The sequence below is a fragment of the Bubalus bubalis genome, chromosome 16 (genome assembly GCF_019923935.1).
Source record: "Bubalus bubalis isolate 160015118507 breed Murrah chromosome 16, NDDB_SH_1, whole genome shotgun sequence".
In the NCBI taxonomy this organism is placed as follows: domain Eukaryota; kingdom Metazoa; phylum Chordata; class Mammalia; order Artiodactyla; family Bovidae; genus Bubalus; species Bubalus bubalis.
In genome coordinates, this window is record NC_059172.1 from 56,970,496 (window position 1) to 56,991,941 (window position 21,446).

Here is a 21,446-nt window from a genome sequence, read left to right on the forward strand (position 1 = left end):
GCGGGGCGCGGAGTGCGGGCGGCTGGGAGCGCGCTGAGCGGGGGAGAGGCGCTGCCGCACGGCCGGCCACAGGACCACCTCCCCGGAGAATAGGGCCTCTTTATGGCATGTGGCTGGTAACTTTCCTCCTGCTCCTGGACTCTTTACACAAAGGTGAGACCCGCGCGGGCTTCAGGGCGGCGGAGGCGGCGGGGCCGGGGTGCGCGAGGCTGGCGGCGAGGCGGGGTGCCCGGGGGTGGGTGGCTGGGTGGGAGGCCTCCAGATACTCGGGGCTGGGGGACGCATCCCGGCCCCGGGTGGGTGGCACCGGGGGCGGGGCAGGCATCCGGAGAGCGGCCAGGTGAGAGTCCGCCCTGGACCGCTCGGCCAGCCGCCCGCGCCTGCCGTTATGGGGGCGCGCCCGGCGGGGTGATGGTGAGAGAGCCCCTCAGCTCCCCGCTCCTTGCTGGGCCGCTGTTCTGCCCGGACCCCTCCCCCAGCCCCTTGCCCGCCGCCTGCGGCTGGGTGGCGCTGGGACCCCGGTGTGCCCTCCGAGTCGAGGGGTCCTCCGGCTGTGACTGTTCACCTGGAAGTCCTGGTGGAACGGGGCCGCGGCTTACTTCCCCTCTGCCGCCGGGTGCCCCTCCGCCGCCCCAGACCCCCTGCATCGCACCGCATGGCGCTTATCCTTGCCCTGCCTGGATGCAGGGCGAGGAGAGCTAGGGGTCCCGAGACTTGGGGTCCCTCGGATACCAAGTTTCTTCTCCAAACCTAGAGGTCGCCTTCTCCCAGCCCCATCTCACCCCCCACCCCTGCCCCAGGGCACTAGCCTCGGCTTCTTCGCTAAGCCACCTGGCCACCTCGGGCAGCGCGCCCCAAGGTGCGAGATTCTACGCTTCGGCGCCTGGTCAGCCGACCTGGGACAAGTCTTGGGTTGGGGGTGGTGGCGTGTCGCTTTCCCCGGAGAGAAGACGTTGCTAGGGGTGGGTCCAGGTGTCCGGCATGTCCAGACCTGCTGCTGGGGCTCTGCGCACCTGATCCTCGAGGCGGCCTGGGTTGGGGGTTGGAAGTGGTCACACATCTTCGACCAGAGTCACCTGGGCACCAAGTCGGCATCAGGCCGTCCCCGGCGCTCGGACTTCGCAGGCGTTCGCAGAGGACGTGCCCCCAGGCGCGCGGATGGCGGGAGAGGAGGCGGCCGAACTCCGCGCCCTTGCGCGGCGGAGCACACACGCTCGCTCTTCGGAGCTCAGCTTTACCTGTTCAGCCCTCCAACTTTTCTCCTTCGCGCCCTGGGGGACAGCCTCTCCCCCACTTTGCCCAGGCGGCTGCGATGGCCCAGTTGCAACTCTTGACCCCTAGGCGATGGGGGAAGGGCAATCCAGTCCAGGGTTGGCGCTCCCGGAGGGGTCTCTAGTCCTTCATTGCCCGCGCCCCAGGGGTCTGGAGTCTGCAACCTGCGGGAACTGAGTGCAATATCTTGTGGCTTTGGGGGAGAAAGGTGACCCTTATCTTATTTGTAAATACCGCCGGGTCAAAGCCAGATTGAAGGCCGAGATGGTGCTGAGGTTTGCCTGGAGACCGGGGTGCGGGGCGAGGGGCGGCCTCTGAACCGTGGACAAAGTAGTTCAGTTTCTCTGACCCAGTGGGGTCCACGGGGTGACACACCAAGGCTGGTCTAGATTGATTAACCCCTTGCCCCCTGCACAGCACCCTCTCACATCACCTCAATGGAGCCAGAAGCCCGCCTGTAGTTCAACCGCGTCCCCGCCTCTCCCCCTCCACCCCCCAGTCTCCCTCTCCCCAGGCTCTTCCTGCCTCCCTCCGCCCCCGCAGGCTGGCTCGGCTCGCAGCTTTAATTACATTAATATTAAAAATACATAAGGTGAAGAGCAGCAGCTTTCTCTCTCTAGGTCTCTCTCCATCCGCCACCCCTTGCGTTTTGTCAGACGAGAAAGCATAGGCCGGAGCCGCTACCACACTGTTGCCCAGCTCGGTCCACACACGCCCCCAGGCCCCCGCCGCTCCTGGAGACCTCTTCCCGCGTAGCCCATCCCCGAAGTCCAGGCCCCTTAGCGAATACCTGACGGGCTCTCCCCTCCCCCCTTCAGAAGGCGGGCATTAATAAATGAAGCCCAAGCTATTTGATAGGGAACGGGCAGATGGGGGTGGCGGTGGAGAAAGGCCCAGGAGGCGGCAGGACAGCCCGAGGGGCAAAATCTTTTCCCAGCGGAGAAGGAAGTCGCTCTGGCCTTGGGCCTGTGGGAGGCTGGAGGTGCCAGGTGAGGCGACACCTAAGTGGCCTTTGGATCTGCAGAGCCCCGGGTGCCCCTGCCATTCAGAGGCTCCAGCGTCTGTGTTGGGCGCCAGGGCGACTTGCCAGACAGGCCTTTCTTTTCCTTCGTGCCTTAATTGGATCTTAGGTGCCAGGCTGGTCCCGGGGGCTTGTTCTGCTTGGGGTGGCAAGGTGGTGGGGGTGGCGGAGGCGGCTGGGGGAGATGTTGAGGAGGTGAGAGCAACGAAGATGGGGTTTGGTGTATTTTTCTCTCCCGTTGCCAGTCACCCCCGCGGCACCAAGGAAAATGTAAATGTGAATGTTCGAGCCTGTTACAGAAAACAATATCCTCTTGCAATAATTTGTACGTCCATCTGTGAGGAGCGGGAGGAGGCAGGGAGAGAGAGAGGAGAAAACAAGATGAGCTGAAGCGTCCTCTGGATGGAATTAAGCAGTTATTGAATGTGTTTTAAGCTTCTGTTATTTCCATTCCTCTTGAAATACCTTTATTTTATTTTATTTTTTTTTTTTTTTGATGAAGCCTGAGCTTCAGACTGATTCCCCAGAACTAAAGTGGGAAGGTGTTTTAATAATCGGTTATCAAGTCTCCAATAACTACCTTATTATTGCCAAACGCATCCAGGTTTGGGCAGCCAGATGAACCCCAGTGAGGCGCTCTCTGTTGTTCCATCCAGCGTGCCAGCATCTGTGTTGCCTGCATTTGCATTTTTACTGTGCAAAAGAACAAGCTTCCCCGGCACTAAAATTCCTGTTTTCTAAAAGCCAAAATAATGGGTTGCATTGATTTTTTCATTTCCCACCCCAACCTCTTGGATGGGGACTCATGGTTTCTCTCTCTTGAGAAGACCAAATTAAAAGCCTTCGTCAAACCATTAAGAAAAATCTCTAACACTCTGTTCAGAGTCTAATTAAAGGCGGGAGGGGGGGCGCTCAGCGAGTGTGTTTTTAAAATCTCGACCTGGCAAACACAACTTCGGGGAAGCAGGTGAAGGACCCATGGGCATTGGGGAGAGGGTAGGTAGGCAGAGAAGCCCTGGGTGCCTGCATAACATAGGGGGAGAATGGGGTTGTCATGATGCCTGACAAACCTTTCAGATGTTTCGTATTTCTGGGCATCAAAGTCAGCTGCCTTGAATGTATTTCTGCAGCAGACTGGGGAGCTCAATTAGAAACAAAAAGCAAGTAAGCAGTTGACCCAAAGGCAGAGCTTAAGTTGAGCAGATCCCAGGAGACTGGCTGAAGAGGCTTATTTTTCTCATATTGAGGAATGAAGAGGAGGTGGGCAAGCAAATGGCGGCAGGGGTGGGGGTTGGCCCAGCGATGCTTTGCTAAAGAAGCAAGCCCATCCCCACCAACAGGCTGACTAGGAGTGTCCGGACACAGGATAACTCTGTGGGCTTTTAACAGAGGGGTGCAGACTTCGTGGCCCCCTTACCTTCTCCTGGTCTTTGGAGATTCCATCCTTGTAACTTGCTTGGTCCCCTGCTCAGCCTGATGAAGGATGATTTTATTTATGGATGAGTTGAAGGGAGGGTGGATGTTCAGAGAGCTTTCTTTTCTTTTCTTTCTTTTTTTTTTTTTTTTTCAGGGGAATGGGTACCAGGCTGGGAGAGACTCTCCCCTCCCACGTGATCCTGGAGGAGGTGTTTCTTGGGGGCACTGGAAGCAGTCAAGAAGAAAAGCCCCCTGCTTCCAAAGTGCTTTCTCAGCCCCTAGCTCAGTAGATTCTAGCCAGCACCCAGGTGCCTGAATGGGGTGAGCCACAGGCAGCAGACGTGGCAGGGTGCCAGGGACCCAAGGGCAAGCCCTGGATTTGCATGTGATTTGCATACAGATTTGCATGCTCACCTAGCCAGGCCAGGAGCCTCGGGTAGCATCTTGATAGCGTCTTGATCTCGGCCTCAGTAGAAGCCAGGCAGTGACTTCTTTCCTTGGGTGGAGTGGGAGTGGGGCAAGAGTGGGAGAAGGAGGGTGTTTTCAGGGGTGCTTCTTTCTTCCAAGTTTTAGCCCCCCAGAGGTTTAGCACTGAGTCCTCCTCCTGGCAAGGCAGACCCTCGAGCTTGCAACGGGGATGGAATGTGTGACAGTGGCAGAGATGCCTGAAGGCGGATCAGACTTGGGGTGTGGGTTGTCCCACCTGTGCTGCAGAAAGGAGAGAGGGGTACACCAGCCATGGGAATCCAGCGCCAACATTCACCTTCTGGTGTGTGCACCCTCAGGATGGAGGCAGCTTAGGGCTGTGGTCAGTAGGTGGAGAAGCCGCAGCTGATGGGAAGGGACTATCAAGTGAGACAAAATGCCCTTTCACCCTCTTGGTTTGTCAGTATCCAGTCTGGGAGGGTGTTGTGGCCTCTGAGAGGAAGAGGCCCCAGCCTCCTCTTCTCCCTTCGTTAAGGTGCCTTCTGTCACATGCAGTGGTGGGAGTGGGGGGCACTGGAAGGCAGGCGCTGTGGTCAGAGGACTGATGAATAAAGAGATGGGAGTAATGCTTGAAGAGCCAACAGTTTGTGGCAGCTAACTGTGCTCCTTCCCAGAGAGCCAGCTGGGATGTCTGAGGTAGGGAGGCAGCCTCGAGAATGATTCTGTCTGCACTTCCAGGGCCCCGGGCAAATCCCACCCTGGCAAGTGCAGCTCCAAGGCCTCCCAGAGTGCTTTTCTGCACATCTAATGATCTGGGAGGGGCTTCCCCGGTGGCTCAGTGGTAAAGAATGTGCCTGCCATTGCAAGAGATGTGGGTTCGATTCCTGGGTTGGGAAATCAGGAAGATCCCCTGGAGGAGGAAATGGCAACCCACTCCAGTATTCTTGCCTGGAGAATCCCATAGACAGAGGAGCCTGGCAGGCTGCAGTCGTGGGGTTGCAAAGAGTCAGACGCTGGCAGTGATCTGGGAGGGCTCTGGTCCCACAGACATTTCTGAAGAAGGTGGGGGTGGAGCCCTAAGGTGTGGGGTGGAGCCTCAGGGGATGGCTAGAGGGAGAGAAGGCCAGTGGGCAGAGCTTCAAGCTCCCATCCCTCAATTCTTCCAACCAGAGCATTTTGTATATTAGAATTGTAAAGAAAAATGAGATTGCAACTCGATGGTGTAGTGGATATTCTGAGTCAAGGCAAACACTTCATTCACATCCTTGTTCTGCCCTTAATAGGGGACATTGGGCCTCTGAGCCTCACTTTCTCCAGCTCTGAAATGGGATTAAAGGAGATGATGTATACAGCATAGCTGGAATATACCTGATTCTCAGTAAAGCTTAGATCTCTTCTATTTTTCTGCACTACTCTCACCCCCACCCCACCACTGCTGCTATTTAGCCACTAAGTCGAGTCTGACTGTTCTGTAGCCCGCCAGGCTCCTCTGTCCATGAGATTTCCCAGCTAAGAATACTGGAGTGGGTTGCCATTTCCTTCTCCAGGGGATCTGGGGATCTTTCCCACCCAGGGATTCAAACCCACATCTCCTGCTTGATTATTAGGTTCTGTCAGTTGTACTAATGAGCCACAGTTTTGGCCAAACCAACTGACTTAGACTTTGTAGCAGTAAGAAGACTGAGTGGTGGCCAGGGCAGGGAACATCACAGCTTCCTTCTCCCATCTATCAGTTGGGTAGCTGGCAGGATCCATCCTCAGCCAGGTAGCTGGGGCCATGCAGGCACCTGGGTTTCCCTGGGAGCAGGGTGTCCAGCACACTCCCATTCCCCAGCCACAACTGGTGGCAGCTGTGGAAAGGGTGAGGGCCCAGGTGGGCTCCAGATCTGGACTTGAGGGTGAGGCAAAGGCCAGTCTCATACTTGCCTGAGGAAGGTTGGGGTTGGCTGGTAAATCTCGACTGTGATTGGACAGAGTAAGAACAAGCCTGGATTTAATGCCATAAACCTGTGTAAATGTGCTGCTCAGGGTGAGCCCCCGCCCCCCACACACCTTGTAGCTGGATGGATTTCACTGTTTTTCAGGTAGTTTCATGTATAGAGGACACACCTGACAGCCTTAGATGTTGGGGATCCCCAGACCACTCCTTTCTCCATCACCCAGACAGTCGCAGGGAAGTAGCCAATGGCCCAGAGGTCACGTGCTGCTCATGGCAGGTTGTGGCCTGCGGTTCCGTGAGTGGGGGGTGGGGCTGTGGCACAGCCGGTGTGCCCTGTTTAACAGATGTTTGTCCCGCGCTACTTTAGCGCGAATAGCATTAGCCTTGGGCACCACCCCTGCCATTCAGCTGCTCTCCCCTCATCCATTCAGCCACCTCCCGCTCCACTTCCCCATGCCCTTGCTCTCCTTGATGCTTGTGTTGACGGTTTCCAAGGTCACCATCTTCATTAAGAACAGTTATTCAAAGGCTGGTTGCATCTCCGTTAAACTCTGTGTGTGTCTGTGAAGAAGCATTATTCATAGAATAATGAATAACCTAGAAAACTAAGATCAGCCTAATTTAGGCACGTTACATAGTTCATGTGCCTCTACTTCCTAATCTGTAAAATGGGCAAAATAATCTCGGTCCTGATCATTGCCCCGGAGTTGGTTGGTATTGCCTGGGCACAAGAAGGATGAAAGCCATACAATTGTAGAGCGTGTGACAATGCCCTGTAAGCTGACGAGGGCCACATATAAACACACACGTGTGAAAAACCACAGCAGACCAGTTTTAGCCTTATAAATGCTCTGCCGAAACGTGAGGTATAATTACTGTCATCTCATCATACAGGAACAGCGAAGGTCTCACAGCTGTGTGTGGCTGTCTCCCCCTTCCTGGGCGCCCCACATATGGAGAATTTTCTAGCCTTTTCATCAGTGTGGGGAACAGCCAATGAGACCCAGCAGGGCTGGCAACTATCTTCATGGAGCAGTCTTGGCAGATTCCCTGTGGCCCCAGTGCCCGGGGGTGTGGAAGGAGCTTACCTCTCCTCCATCCCTAGGTGCTTAGACGTCTGTTTACTCCGTAGTCCTCTGGACGTTCCCTTGAGGGTATTTTCCCTGCTGGGAATCCACACTTTTGTATCTGTGTGTGTGGGAAGGAGAGTAGGCACAGGGTCCCATCTTGTGTGACCTTGTTTGAGGTCACGGCAATTACTGGAATCCAGGCCCTGAGCTGACTCATTGGAAAAGACTCCGGTGCTGGGAAAGATTGAAGGCAGGAGGAGAAAGGGGTGACAGAGGATGAGATGGTTGGATGGCATCACTGACTCAATGGACATGAGTGTGAGCAGACTCTGGGAGATGGACTGGGCCTGGTGTGCTGCAGTCCATGGGGCCGCGAAGCATCGGATACGACTCAGCGACTGAACAGCAACAGGCCCTGAGAACCCAGCTGAGTCAGGGCCATGGTCACCTTGTATCTGGTATCTGGAGTGGCCTCCCAGAGCCGTGGGTGAGGAGAAGGACAGGGGACCTGCCTTGAAGGTGTGACTGCCATGGGTTCAAGTCTTCCAGGTTGGAAGTCACGTTCAGGGACACTGAATTCATCCCCCTCATCAGCTGCCTGATCCCCTCTGTGCTTTCCCCCCAGCGGTATTCCTCCTCTGCTCCAGCACTTCCAGTCACAGGAAACTCCTTCCTTTCAAGGCACCCCATTCCCCGCCAGATATCTCTGAGTATACAGAGCTCACCCTTGTGATCAGCCAGTTCTGTCTTGGTCCTGACCTCCTACTCGCTGACTCTTGCTCCTACCTTTTAGGTGGGATGGATCCCACCTACCACATAGAGGCGGGATCTATGGATCCTCTTCTACTTGGGCACACTGACCACTAGTACGCAGATGTCCTGCCCACCTGAGCCCTCTCTAGGCAGCCGACCAGCAGCCCTGGCCGCTCTAACGCTCGCTCCTGTGCTGTGACTTCCTTTCTCCATGATGCCCTCCATGCCTGGGTTGCTGGAGCAGCCAGAACTGCAAGATCGGTGGAGACAGGGCTTGGGTCCCATCCAGGACTCTGGCCAGTGTATCTGGGAGTGTATGACTCTCTAGGCCTCACTCTCCCCATCTGTAAATGGAGGAGATTGAACAAATAATCTCTTAAGTCCCTCCAGCATGAACAATCTAAATCTAGGAATCTCTGGGGACAACTGTGCTGTCTGAGCTGACTCCTGGGAAAGACCTTTCTGGCCATAAGGGGCCTTCTTTTGACAGGCCCTGTCTAGGAGGGGCTGGAAGATTAGAGTCTATTTGACTGTCAGCTGTTGCTCATAACTCCTCCTGGAGTTCCATATGGAGCTGATGGTGAGGGGCCTTGTAGGTTGAAGGATCTTTACTGGATCTCAGAGCTTTCTGATTGCTGGTTATAGGACCTATGTTTGTGCTAAGAATCCTAAGGGGGAAAGAAAAAACCCCATGTTTCTGATGGACAGAGGTGGCCACTTGGGCCTTGGGGCATTGCTTCTCATTGGGGTGATACTGCTTTCTTAGGGCTGTTTGGAAGTTGGGGGAGATACTTTGGGGTTGTTATAGTGACGAGGTAGGGAGTATATAGTGGGGGGTGGGGAGGGATGATTAGGGATGAAATGTCTGATGCCTGGGTGGCCCCAAATAATTCAGAATTGTCATCCCCCAAATGGCTCTCATTCATCAGAAAACCCCCATGTAAGGATGATCACATCTTGGAGACATTCTGCGAGTAGAATGAAGTGCTCCCGTTGAGAAACGCAGCTGGTGTAAGGTAGTTTGAAATGCCGCTCTGCCAGCCCCGGCTGTGTTACTGAGGAAATTACTTGATCTCTCGAAGACCCTGTTGTCTCAGCTGTAAAATGGGGTCTTGGGCAGTAGCCCCATTAGAGGGTGCTTGTAGTGCCATAATGCAAGGAAGGGCCTTCTCACAGCGCCTGGCACACAATAAATGCTAAAAAAAAAAAAAAAAGCAATGGTGACCATGATGATGGTGAGGATAGAGATGAAGCAGGTATGCCAGGTTTGGGGACAGAGGGTATGGGGCTTGGTCCCAGCTGCACCATCCTGTCCCAGAAAAGTATCAGTGCTCGGATGCTGTCTGGGGAGACTGGCCCTTCTCTGCCTCAGGGTCTAAGCTCGGGTTGTCTCCAAGGTGTGAATACAGCATGGGGGGTTTTCTGATGGTGGGCTGGACCTTGTCTCTCTGGTCCTTACCTGAGCTTTGGATAGACATGGTGGTTGAGCTGGGGCCCCACTGGTTGGTCCTCTCTGAGATCTGTTTTTCCAACTATGGAACAAGAACAGAGTGAAGACAAATGATACATCTCTTTTATGAAAACCTTTGTGTGGAGCTGCAGCGGAGTAATCAACCTTGCAAATTAATCCAAGAAACCTCACAGGGCCACATCTGCATTAAAACAGCTCTGTGTGAGGCCGGGGGAGCTGCGGTAGATGTGGGTATGGCAATGGCCTGTCTGTCGATCACACCGTTATTTTATTAACTTGATCGCCAAATTAAGGAAATTAATGCAGGGCTATGATCCTGTCAACCAAGCCCAGGAGAACGGCCTGTTGTTGGGAGAGTGGGTAGAAATCCAGTATGGCAGGTCTATGGAGCATTATTGTGAGTGTAGACAGAGGACCACCTGCCTCAGAAATGGAGTTCCCTGGCCCTTTAACAGACCGCGGTGGATCTGGTATCTAAGGATGCGCATGTGTAACAAGCTCTCCAGGTGGTTCTGACACATAATAATGTTGGAGATACTGTCTGAAGTTGTCATCATCATTGTTGGTGAGAGGTAAGTATTTGCTGAGGAATATTTATTCCACAAATACTTCCTGTCTGCTCACTCTCATGATAATACAACAGCAATGAACACTTAGGTGGTTACCTATACCACTTACATATTAACTCATCTAATTCTAACAACCCCTGAAGTAGATATGGTCACCCCCATTTTATAGATGAGAAAACCAAGGTGCAGAGAGAGGTGAGGTCATCTTGCCTGGGGCTACATTGCTTGTCAGGGGGAAGAGCAAAGGGCATCAGAGTCTGGGTGTTTAACCTCTGTGCTACTCGCCTAGTGCTGTGCTCGGCCCAGGGGACAGAGTGGTAAGCAAGACAGCTCACAGTCCTGCAGGGAAGCCCTGCCCACTCCTCCTCTCCCTGCTCCTGTCCAGCCCCACTGCCTGTGCCCAGGTCTGGATACCCCTTGGGGGTTCTTGTCCGTCTTTTGGGGTGGGGGGTGGCAGGTGGCAGGGGCCCCAGAATCAGCAGATGCTCCTGGATGAAATATGTAGTGAAAGAGAAGGGTAAATATTGTAAAGGAAGAGAAAAAAAATAATGACTCACTTCTCCCAGTGGAGGTGGTAGGGCATTAATATGTGAGTCCCCTCGGGTTGTCATTTACGATGATTGGAGATGATGACATGGGGACCATTCAGTGTGCACCTGGGAGAAGCCTCAGCTGGCCAGACACCTCCATCCCAAGTCAGGCAGGTGGGGTGGGGGCCCCTGGGTGTCGACTGTGCGCGTGTTGAGTTTCCTTCACCAAGCTAATCCCAATGGCCAGACAGCACAGGGCAGGCGGACGAGTTGATACGATGGATATTTAGGTTTCAGGGGTGACCCTGGGGCAGCCCAAATGCCTGGGGGCGATTTCTGGTTTAAAAATATTGCTGTGCTATTTCTACACTTCTAATCTCCCAGCCATTTGGAGCCTGTTTTATGAAACGCGGCATCGGGGTGGTGCTCAATGTTAACCGGCGGAGAAGATTAAATGGGTTTAAGTCTGGGCGTCTGTCACATCACAACCAAGCCCATAACTTCCATTTTCTATTAAAAATCCATTTCCCCCTTTGACCAGAAGAAGCTTTGCTGTTGATCTGATCTCTCTCTCTTTATTTATGAAGTGTTTCCCCCTCCTCTCATTCTCTCTGTAAATCTGCCTGGTTCTGTCTGCAGAGGAAAGAAAGAGCCGGGGGAGATGGCTGAGATTTAAGGGGAAAGTCGGAGTTTCCTGTCCAAGGATTTGCTTTCCAAATTAGGACCGGCTTCCAGAGGAGAAATGAAAGAGAGAATTCTCATAAGGCCTCAAACCTTGAACTCTTCAGCGTCATGTTGGAAAAAGTCTCAGGCTTGGGAGCCAGGCAGACCTTGACTGAGGGTTGGCTTGGTGGCCTGCTGGCTCTACCATCTTTTTCCTCACTTGTAGGATGAGACTTGGGTTTCCCAGGTGGCTCAGTGGTAAAGAACCCGCCTGCCAGCGCAGGTGATGGGGATTCGATCCCTGGGTCAGGAAGAGCCCCTGGAGGAGGAAATGGAAGCCTGCTCCAGGATTCTTGCCTGGGAAATCCCATGGACAGAGCAGCCTGGCAGGTTCCAGACTGGAGTTGCAGAGAGTTGGGCACGACTAAGTGACCGTGTGCACATGGGATGAGATCCCCAGGGCCCACCTTGTACCTCTGCGTGGGGATTCCGTGAGAGAATGCCCCTGAAGCAAACAGTAGGCACTCAGTCAGTGTTAGTCTCCTTTCTTTTGAGAACTCTGTCCCATCAGCCAGAGGGAGCCTTTGGGGGAGTAGGTGTACAGCCAAAATGAAATTAGAGAAAGGCTCTGAACCCTTCTGCAGACTCTGCCCTGGGCAGTGGGTTAACCCTTTTCCTGCTCCTGTCTCCTCTGCAGGCTTTTGAATGGTGGTGGTGGGGGGGAGGGGGAGGGAACGTTCTCTGGAGTTTGATGCTTTTCACCACACCTAGGGTCCTGTTGAGCACATGGCTGGTGCTGGGTAAAGACCTCCTGAAGGAGTAAGTGTCTCCTGGCCCCGAGTCAGGAAGGACCTGGGAGAGGAGATTGTTGGAGGGTGCAGGAGTCACCCACAAATGCAGAGCTGCAGAGGGGAGCTGGGCCCCAGCCACCCTTTGCTGTATTTTTCATCTCCCTGGTCTTCTCGGAGAATCTCTGGGACTCGAAGCTAATAACAATCCCATCCCTCCTAGTCCTGCATCCTCATTATGTGGAACCATTACTTTCACGTTCTGTCTCACCTGGAGGACAGGTAAGATGGTACAGTCCTCCCCCTTTTGTGAATGAGGACACTGGAGGGTCAGAAAGGCTAAATGGTTTACCTGAGGTCACACAGCACTTCAGCATTGAGCCCCAGGAGTGAAGACTTGTCCCAGGTCTCAGACTATTGTCCCATACTTCTGTGCTCCCCAGAGCTGGCTGGGGCTCTGTCACTGCTCTGAAGATTCAAACAGGAGCCTGAGAAGGAGGGAAAGCCACCACCATCAAATCCTCTCCAGACTCTGTGAGGTGGGGTCAAGGCCCCAGGCCCTCGCTACTCCCCTTCCCATGGATGGTGACTGAGTGTGCTTGTTGCTCCTGGGGCTGCTCACTGTCCCCTGTGCCCGCCACCATCTGGGCACGTGGTGGAGACTTGAGGGAGTTAGTGCCTCAGTTTCCCCTTTATAGATTTGCTTACTCCTTTCTCTTGGCAGATGGGGTGAGGCTGAATTAATGTTTGTTTAAGGGCTTCTGCATTCTGGGCTGACAGGTGCCTTGTGATGGTAAAATATGAACCCGACGTAAGTGCAAAATGCTATTGTTTTACACCTGAGGGTGATGCTTCATAATGGCAATGCACTGTCAGAGCCGTAAGCAGAAATGAATGGTTTGTCTAATCCTCCCCAGCTCCCCCAGACTCGGAAGACAGCGGCTCACATCCCAGGGTGGGAGAAATATGAGGCTACTCACCTTTTGCTATCAATCTGCTGTTTCTTCAGCCCTGACAGGTGGCTGGACAATCCCAGTCCATTCATCAATTACATCCACCCATTTGTAGTTCCTGAGAACCCCACGTCCTTGGCTCTGGCAGGATCCAAGGCCCAGAGGGCAGGAAGGCTGTTGCTATTGTGGCTGACGGTCCTTCCAGAAGCCTGGAGCCAAGGGAAGCCTGGGCCAGGGGTTGTCTCTGCAGGCAGGGGTGAGGAGACTAGGAATGTGTATTTAGGGTAGGTTTGGGAGGGAAGAAAGGATGGGGAGGGATACCCAACCTGGAAAACCAGATTCTGTGCCTTGATTCCTCTTGTCTTCAGCATGTTTCATACGATAGAGCAGTTTCATTCCCAGGCTCTGAAGTCAGGCAAAGTTGGGTCCCAGCCCACCTCCAACACTTACACTCTGGCTTACATTGTGTGAGTTACTTAACTTCTTGGAGTCTTAATTTCCTTATCTGTGCAATGGGAATATTTCCCAGGTGGCACAGTGGTAAAGAATCCACCTGCCAATGCAGGAGATGCAGGTTTGACCCCTGGGTGGGGAGGATCCCCTGGAGAAGGGAAGGGCAACCCCCTCCAGTATTCTTGCCTGGGAAATCCCATGGACAGAGGAGACTGGCAGACTACAGTCCATGTGGTCACCAAGAGTCGGACATGACTTAGCAACTAAACGACAGCAATGGGAATTACAACATCGCCTAGGGAGTCATGAGGTTAAGTGAGAGCACCCAGCCTGGCCCGCAGTTAGTGAAATCCATGGTTGCTAGTATTATTGCAGTTGGTCTTATCACTGAGGGCTGCATCATATAGATCCTTAAATATTTTCTTACCCGGCCCCTTAAATCAGACAGTTCCTGAGTTCCTCTCTGTCAGAGATCTTTCTCAGCTTCCTAAGTCCATTTGTCAGGCATAATGTAGAGTCTTTCTGTTTCTTGATGGATTTTGGCTTCCAAAATCCATAAAGCTGCCATGGTGAGTGTGTCTGATTAACTAGGTTGTCTCAGGAAGTACCCAGAACCCCAGACTGATGTTCCTGTTCCCACAGGCTGAGTGTTGTCTGAAGTGTTGAGTCTGACAGGGGCCCCTCTCCCAGGATGTGTGTGCGTGTATGCACACAGGTGTGCAGATGTATAAATCTTGCTCGTGGTCAGCTGAATAGGGAAGTTGGTGGCCAGGTGGTTTTTTTTTTTTTTCCAGAACGGTATAAGCTCCCTCTTTATTGTTGCACTGGTTACCATCATCTGAGGGTTAAGAAATCAGACTCTGGACTCAGTTGCTTCATCTGCATCCAGAGCCCTTGGTTACCAGTCGTGTGGTCTTGGGAAAGTCGCTTTGATCTCTCAGTGCCTTAGTTTCCTCATCTGTGAACTGGAATAATAACAGTATCTCCCTCATAGGGTTGTTGGGAGGATGAAAAGAGGTCATATAAGTAAAGGGCTTACAACAGGGCCTGCAGGAAGAAGGTGCTTAGTGAATAATTGTTGATCGAATGTCAGTAAAGAAACCTTTGGAAGGTGAGCAGGCTTCTGGGAATCTGGGGAGAGTGGATCGGAGAAGAAACTTCCCAAGCCTTAGCCTGCTTACTTGCAAATGGTATGATTTCATGGCCTTGGAGAACACCCAAGCCCCTGTGAATTGGACAGGCTTCTGAGGGTCCCTTTCCTCTTGCACAGAGCAGACTTGCTTGGTCACCACCCCCAGGACTGATACAGTGGAGGCAGTGAGAGGACGTGGGTAGGGAAGCCGTGCTTCCCAGTTTCCTCCTCATCCCGTTGCTCCCCTGTAGCCAATAAGGGTGCAGTGCTGGGTGGGGACAGCAAATGCATTTGCTGCTGAGAGGATGCCCCTGACACCACAGCAAGGAGCCCAGGGATGTGTTTTCCAGCTCTGCTGCTAATGGCTTCATCATGGCTTTTTATGAGCTGATGTGAATTGCTCTGACCAATGAGCCTTAATGGCCTTCCTCAACAAGCTGCCCGGTATATCCTCCCTGGAGGCTCGGCTCAGAGTTAAGCTGAGAATATTAATATGGTCTGGATGCAAGCCCTCCCCCTCCTGATAAAGTTGTGGAAATTGAGGTCAAGTTGGGTCCCCTGCAACGTTCTTTAAACAAGCAGCGGAATCGTTTGGTTGCTCCTTGATCTTCCTGGTAGGGAAGGAGTGGCTTCCAGCTGGAGACCTGGGACTGGGCCCCTCTTGCTCTGGGTTTGCCTCCACCTGCTGAGAGGTGGCCCTTCCTAAGGAGGCAGGCTCCTTGGTAGGGAGGGAAGGTCCTGATTCCATCACACAGGGCATCACACATCCCACAACAGCAGGCAAGACCAAGGTCCTGTGCTGGGCTGAGTGTTGCAGACAGCTGTCCTCCTTGCCAGGTGGCCTTGACGTTGTCAGGTAGCTGCTGCCGTGAGCATGTTCACCTGTGTGATCGAGTGTTGCAATGGCGATATGTCAGAGACTCATGGGGTCTTTGCAGTCTCATGGATCCCCCCTCCATTTTATGAGTGAAGGAATGGATGATCAGAGAGGGGAAGGGAATTCCATAGTCGGTCAGTGTCAGGGAGGTAGGCGGTGATGTCTCTTATTCCTAAGCTTGGATTGATCTACTCATGGTGCCATCAGTCCTCATCCCATCCCTTGGGACAACACATTTTCCAAATTGATCTCCGGAGGGGAAAGACGGCTCCCAGGGTCTTCTGCAGCCTTCTCTCGTCCGGGCAGCATCGCACTTTGGGAGCCCTTCCTCTTAGAACATGGTCTCAGACCTTTTACCTTTTGGCTCTGGTGTGTTAGAAAGTGTGCTAAGATCCTATTGAGAGCACTGGGTTCAGATTCCAGTTCTGTAGCTTATTAGCTCTGTCATCTCAGGCAAATCACGTAACTGTGCTTAGCCTCCAAAAGGGAATGATAAAAAAGAGGCCATATGTTTTGCCAAAAGTTTTACTTTATTTTAGGTTTGAAGGATTTGTTAACAAAAGAAACCACTCATTACATACAAATACATGACTTCAATATTTAATAGAGAATTATTTAACTTAATTTCAATATACAATCATTAAAAGAAAAGAGAAAGAGAAACAATAGAGAAGAGGAACAGCACGTACAGGCTTCCCTGGTGGCTCAGTGTTAAAGAACCCACCTGCAATGCAGGAGACAGAGGTTCCATCCCTGGGTCAGGAAGACTCCCCTGGAGAAGGAAATGGCCACCCACTCGAGTATTCTTGCCTGGGAAATCCCATGGACAGAGGAGCCTGGTGGGCTGTAGTCCATGAGGTCGCAAAGAGTCGACATGATTTAGCAGCTAAACAGCAATAACAACAGCAGCACATACACCACCAAATTGGGCCAACCAACATTCAGGCTTAAAACGGCATGCTGGGAAGTCCCAGGTAACAGCAATCTGGAGTCCCGATTAGGAAAAGGTCCTGGGCAACATGTCCACTCCACAGGTGAGACTGCAAATAGCAGTTTGGGGGGATTCCTGCTTATAATCCTGGGCCACAAACTGATATCATCATCAGTTTGCACAAAAATGTAGCTCTCGTTTTCCTTTAACCTTTTTATAATACCGTTTGTTTCACATTGTGAGTCATAAGATTTTGTTAGACCCCAGGGGGTTGGCCTGCCCTCCAAGTGCTCAAGAATTCCAAGACCCACACCCTTTCTTATCTAAAATGTTGCCCGACTAGTTGTGTTTCCAGGCAGGCACAGAATCCAGGCAGTGTCCAGGGAGGTCAGAGGCCTGCTCTCCTGCTTCTGAAGCCTGAACAAGACTTCCTCCATTTTAATTTCTGTAACACCATGCCATCCCCTCTCAGGATTATAAAGATGGACTGGGGGACTGGGTGTGAACATCTTTGCATCTAATAGGGGCTCAATAAACATCCTTTATCTAAGCAACGTCAGTGTCTCTCTTATACCGTGGATGCTTAGGAGTGGACCACGGCTTTGGACTTGGCTTGGTGAGGAGAATGAGCCGTTTCAACATTTTGCCGTCCCTGTGCTAGGCTGGAAGCATCTGCAGGGTGGGAACTGTCTCTTACTCATCCTTGCCAGTGCCTGGTGTATAGTCAGGGCTCAGCAGTACTTATTGAATGGCTGGTGCTCCAACGTCTTATGAATGAGCTGGGGCTTGCAGCCTTTGTGGACCCTGAGGGTATCCTTAGCTTCACTAACTAGCCTCTCTGCTCTCCTCCTCTCTCTTCTCCCCTGCAGCCCGCCCTGAAGATGTCGGCACCAGCCTCTACTTTGTAAATGACTCCTTGCAGCAGGTGACCTTCTCCAGCTCCGTGGGGGTGGTGGTGCCCTGCCCGGCCGCGGGCTCCCCCAGCGCGGCCCTTCGATGGTACCTGGCCACCGGGGACGACATCTATGACGTGCCGCACATCCGGCACGTCCACGCCAACGGGACGCTGCAGCTCTACCCCTTCTCCCCCTCCGCCTTCAATAGCTTTATCCACGACAATGACTACTTCTGCACCGCGGAGAACGCTGCCGGCAAGATCCGGAGCCCCAACATCCGCGTCAAAGCAGGTAGAGGACCAGACACGGGCTCCCCTACAGGGCAGGAATGGGGAGCAGACAGCACCCATTCTGAGGACGAGTATAACAGGGAAGAAGGCAGCCCTTCAAGGAAGATTGTGTTGTTTAGCTCTGCCACTGCTTGTGTGTTCTTAAGGCTTTATAGGTGGCTCAGGGATAAAGAATCTGCTTGCAGTGCAGGAGCCATAGGAGCCACGGGTTTGATCCCTGAGTCTGGAATATCCCCTGGAGGAGGAAATGACAACCCACTCCAGTTATTCTTGCCTGGAGAATCCCATGGACACAGGAGTCTGGCAGGCTACAGACCGTGGTGTTGCAAACAGTCAGACATGACTGAGTAACTGGGCACTGTGTGTCCTTAGGCAGAGAACATGCCTTTCAGAGCCTCAGCTTCCTCCCCTGCAAAGCTGATGCAAGCATCTACCCATTCATCACCATGTGTGTTGGTTCAATGAGATAACGCCCGTTTAAATTAAGTAATGTGTTCATTTTAGTACTTGATTCATGAAAAACATTCAGTGACTTTATATTAAAAAAAAAAAAACCCTTTATTGAAATAGAATATATAAAAAGAAATGTGCACCCATGGACGGAGGAGCCTGGTAGGCTGCAGTCCATGGGATCGCGAAGAGTCGGACACAACTGAGCGACTTCACTTTCACTTTTCACTTTCATGCATTGGAGAAGGAAATGGCAACCCACTCCAGTGTTCTTGCCTGGAGAATCCCAGGGACCGTGGGGCCTGGTGGGCTGCCGTCTATGGGGTCGCACAGTCGGACATGAATGAAGCGACTTAGCAGCAGCAGCAGCAGCATATAGATTGATGAATTTTCACAAAGTTTAATATCCAGATGAAGGTATCAGCGTTTCAGAAGCCTGTTCGTGCTTTTTTTCAGTCACTCCACTCTTTGGGGAAACCACAGTCCTGACTTCTAACGAGATGGATGTTCGCTATTGCTGTACTTTATCTAAGTGGAGTCCTACAGCACATATTCTCTTGAGTCTTTTGCTCACTGTTGTTTGTAGGGTTTAGCCCTACTGCTGTGCAAAGATATTGGTTGTTCATTCTCATTGCCATGGAGTCTCGTCTGACCATCCTGCACTTTATTTATCCATTCCACTGCTGATGGACATCTGAGTATAAGGTATCTCGTGAGGACAGACATTTAGGTAAAATCCATGATGGAAAACTCTTAGCAGTGAAGGATTTTGGTCTTGGGAAGAGTTGACGGAGGCAAGGAAGTAAGTGCTTTTCAACTGGTCTCTTTGTAGAAACTAGAAAGTCTCATTTCTCTTTGTTAGGTCTGGAGGCAAGACAGTGGCTTAGATCAGCCAGTCTTTACTAGGATGTCATGATATGCTGCTGCTAAGTTGCTTCAGTCGTGTCTGACTCTGTGTGGCCCCAGAGTTGGCAGCCCACCAGGCTCCCCCGCCCCTGGGATTCTCCAGGCAAGAACACTGGAGTGGGTTGCCATTTCCTCCTCCAATGCATGAAAGTGAAAAGTGAAAGTGAAGTCGTTCAGTCGTGTCCAATTCCTAGCGACCCCATGGACTGCAGCCTACTGGGCTCCTCCGTCCATGGGATTTGCCAGGCAAGAGTACTGGAGTGGGCTGCCATTGCCTTCTCCGCATGATATGCTGGTGTGTTCTAATCCATTGTGCAGTGTGCCTGAAATAGTAATAAAACACTGAGGTTTGATGAATGATTCTTAAGCATTTTGGGTGGGAGAGGACAGGTAGTGTTCTAGCTAACCCACTACGATGGCACCCAGCCTTGGGTGCACCATCTTTCCTGGTGATTGTTTTGGGCAGAGAAGAGAGGTTTTCAGGGAAGTCTCCCAGACCTGCCTGCCTAGTGATGGATCCTGCTCTGACTTCCTGGCCTAGCAAAGAGTCAGCCCCTCAAGGAAAGTTGTTTTGTTCTTGGGAATCTTAGTAACTTACCTTAGGTGCAAAACACACCTTTCTGAGCCTCAGCTTTGCCTCTGCTAAGCTGATTGCCAGCACCTACCCCATTCATCACTGTGTGATCGTCCAGTGAGATAATGCTCAGTTGCATTAAGATCCTTCTGCCTTACAGCAGCCTCTCACATGTACAAAGTTCCAAGTAGTAGGGAATGGGTGTATATAGGGGGTGAGCTGGGTTGGCAGTTTTTAATTAAAGAGCTGATCTTTAGCCCATAGGTCTTTCCAAGTAGCTCAATGGTAAAGAATCTGCCTGGCAATGCAGGAGATATAAGAGATGTAGTTTCGATTCCTGGATTGGGAAGATGGTCCCCTGGAGGAGGAAATGGCAGCCCACACCAGTATTCTTGCCTGGAAAATTCCATGGACAGAGGAGCCTGGAGGGCTACAGTCCATGAGGCCACAAAAAGTCAGATATGACTAAGCAACTGAGCATGGACTTCATCCTGCTGGTTTGTTTAGAGGGAGAGTCTGAGCTCTCAGCACCCCAGGGCCATGCTTAGCTATCTCCTCTGGGGCTCCACATGGACCCTCTCTTTGGGAGCAGCACCCTTCCCCTGAGAGGACCCGGGTGCTGGACTGGGAGCCCTGAGCCCATGGTTTGGAGGCCACTTCTGGTCTCCACAGCCTGGAAGATTGAGCTAAGAGCAAGCGATGCCCTATTTCCTGTTACCTGCATGTTACTGGGTTAGGTGTCAGTTTTCACAATAATCCTGTCTGGTGTTTCTTACAGTGAAGTGACTAAGACAAAGGTTAAGCCACTTGCCCAAGGTCACCTCGCCAGTTGATCCCAGAGGCGTAGCTGTAATGACGAGCAGCACTGCTTTAGTATTTTCCATGTGCCAGGCCTGCTCCATGCTGCTGGTATTGTTTCCTTTTATGAATGAGGAAACTGAGGCTTCAGAATGTTCGTTAGCTCTGTCCAGGGTTACAGCACTGCTCGGAGGAGGTGGCAGGGACGGCTTGTTTGATGCTGCTAGCCGTGGGCCTCTGCTGGCCCTGGGGGACTGCCCCAGCCCTTTCCCCCCTCCTCTCTGCTCCCTCTCTTTAGTCTCCTCTGTGCTCTCCTCGCATCCGCAGGCAATGCCACGTCCAGCACACAGAAGGGCGGGGGGACCATAGCCCCACGGAGCTGGGGGTGCCTCCCTCCATGCCTCTCTCCTCCATCTCAACTGTGCGTCTTCCCATCACAGCCATGGAGAGGAAAAGAATAAAGGCCAGGAGAGGACTGGACGGGGCTGGCCTGATGGGAAACGCAGCCAATTAAGAAGCTCTTGATGAAGTCACAGGGGCTGCAGGTGCACAGCCAGAGGGGTTGCCGGGCCCTGAGCATCACCCTGGCAACCATGGCAGGAAGAGCAGGAGGGCACGCTGCCCAGGTGCCTGCTGAGGGACAAGGTCGGGAGGCAGTGGGGCTCTGGCTGCACCAGCTCTGCTTGGCAGAGAAGACATGGAAGGATGGAGAAGGGCCCTGGGGAGAGGCCAAGCAGGGGAGGATCAGAGAGAGACAGAGGTGGGCCCCTCAGCTCTACCCCAAGGCTGGTCCAGCCCACCCAGGGGCCCGGACAGGCAGAGCATCTGCAGGTGGCAGTGCCCCAGAAACCAGCCCTGGGACCGAGGCAGGAGGCCTCCACTGCACACGGTGAAGCAGGGGTCATCTGAAGGCAGGACCAGGATTGGAGGTCAGGCTGTAGGTGGTGTCAGGTCAGGAGAGAGAGCAGCAAGGGTGCTTTGGGAGAATCTTGGAGATTGCCCATGTCACTGGCATTCCGCATTTTCAGAGATCTTCACTGTTTCAAATATTCTCTCTCATTGTTCTTATAAACCCCTGAGCCCTACAGAAAGTTGTGCATGTTAACTACATTTTCCCAGGCTGCCTTTCACTTTGAAGTGGCATACAAAAACATCTATTGTTAGATCGTGTCTCATAGTTCTTGTTTTGGCATGTGATGGTCACCGGGCCTCAAACCGTTCCCACCCTGGGCCCAGGAATAATGTAGGAAGGTGAGGTTTCCTTAGAG

The 21,446-nt window shown here is 52.6% G+C and overlaps 1 protein-coding gene and 2 long non-coding RNA genes across 5 annotated transcripts in view; 1 reads left to right on the forward strand and 2 right to left on the reverse strand.

Moving 5' to 3' along the window:
• The first annotated feature begins 13 nt into the window (after positions 1-13).
• The window catches only part of DSCAML1 (DS cell adhesion molecule like 1), a 370,395-nt gene continuing 348,962 nt past the window's right edge, over positions 14-21,446 (forward strand). Inside the window, exons 1-3 of one of the 2 annotated variants that reach the window (XM_044929701.2) lie at positions 14-153; positions 17,134-17,189; positions 17,369-17,451. In XM_044929701.2, the coding sequence (XP_044785636.2) occupies positions 17,173-17,189; positions 17,369-17,451 (100 nt within the window). In that variant the 5' untranslated portion in view covers positions 14-153; positions 17,134-17,172. Of the gene's footprint in view, positions 154-201; positions 2,262-17,133; positions 17,452-21,446 lie in introns of those variants that run through there. The other variant, XM_045162982.1, reaches the window with a different exon arrangement.
• On the reverse strand, positions 2,342-3,347 carry LOC123329810. Its single transcript, XR_006545392.2, has 2 exons — positions 2,874-3,347; positions 2,342-2,628 (listed from the first exon to the last, which is right to left on the reverse strand). It is a non-coding gene; the product is annotated as an uncharacterized LOC123329810 (long non-coding RNA).
• Positions 6,422-11,334, reverse strand: LOC123329811. Of its 2 annotated transcripts, XR_006545394.2 has the most exons (4): positions 10,495-11,334; positions 9,357-9,429; positions 7,163-9,093; positions 6,422-6,635 (listed from the first exon to the last, which is right to left on the reverse strand). It is a non-coding gene; the product is annotated as an uncharacterized LOC123329811 (long non-coding RNA). The 2 variants fall into 2 exon arrangements; XR_006545393.2 differs by lacking the exon at positions 10,495-11,334 and having other exon boundaries at positions 9,357-9,464.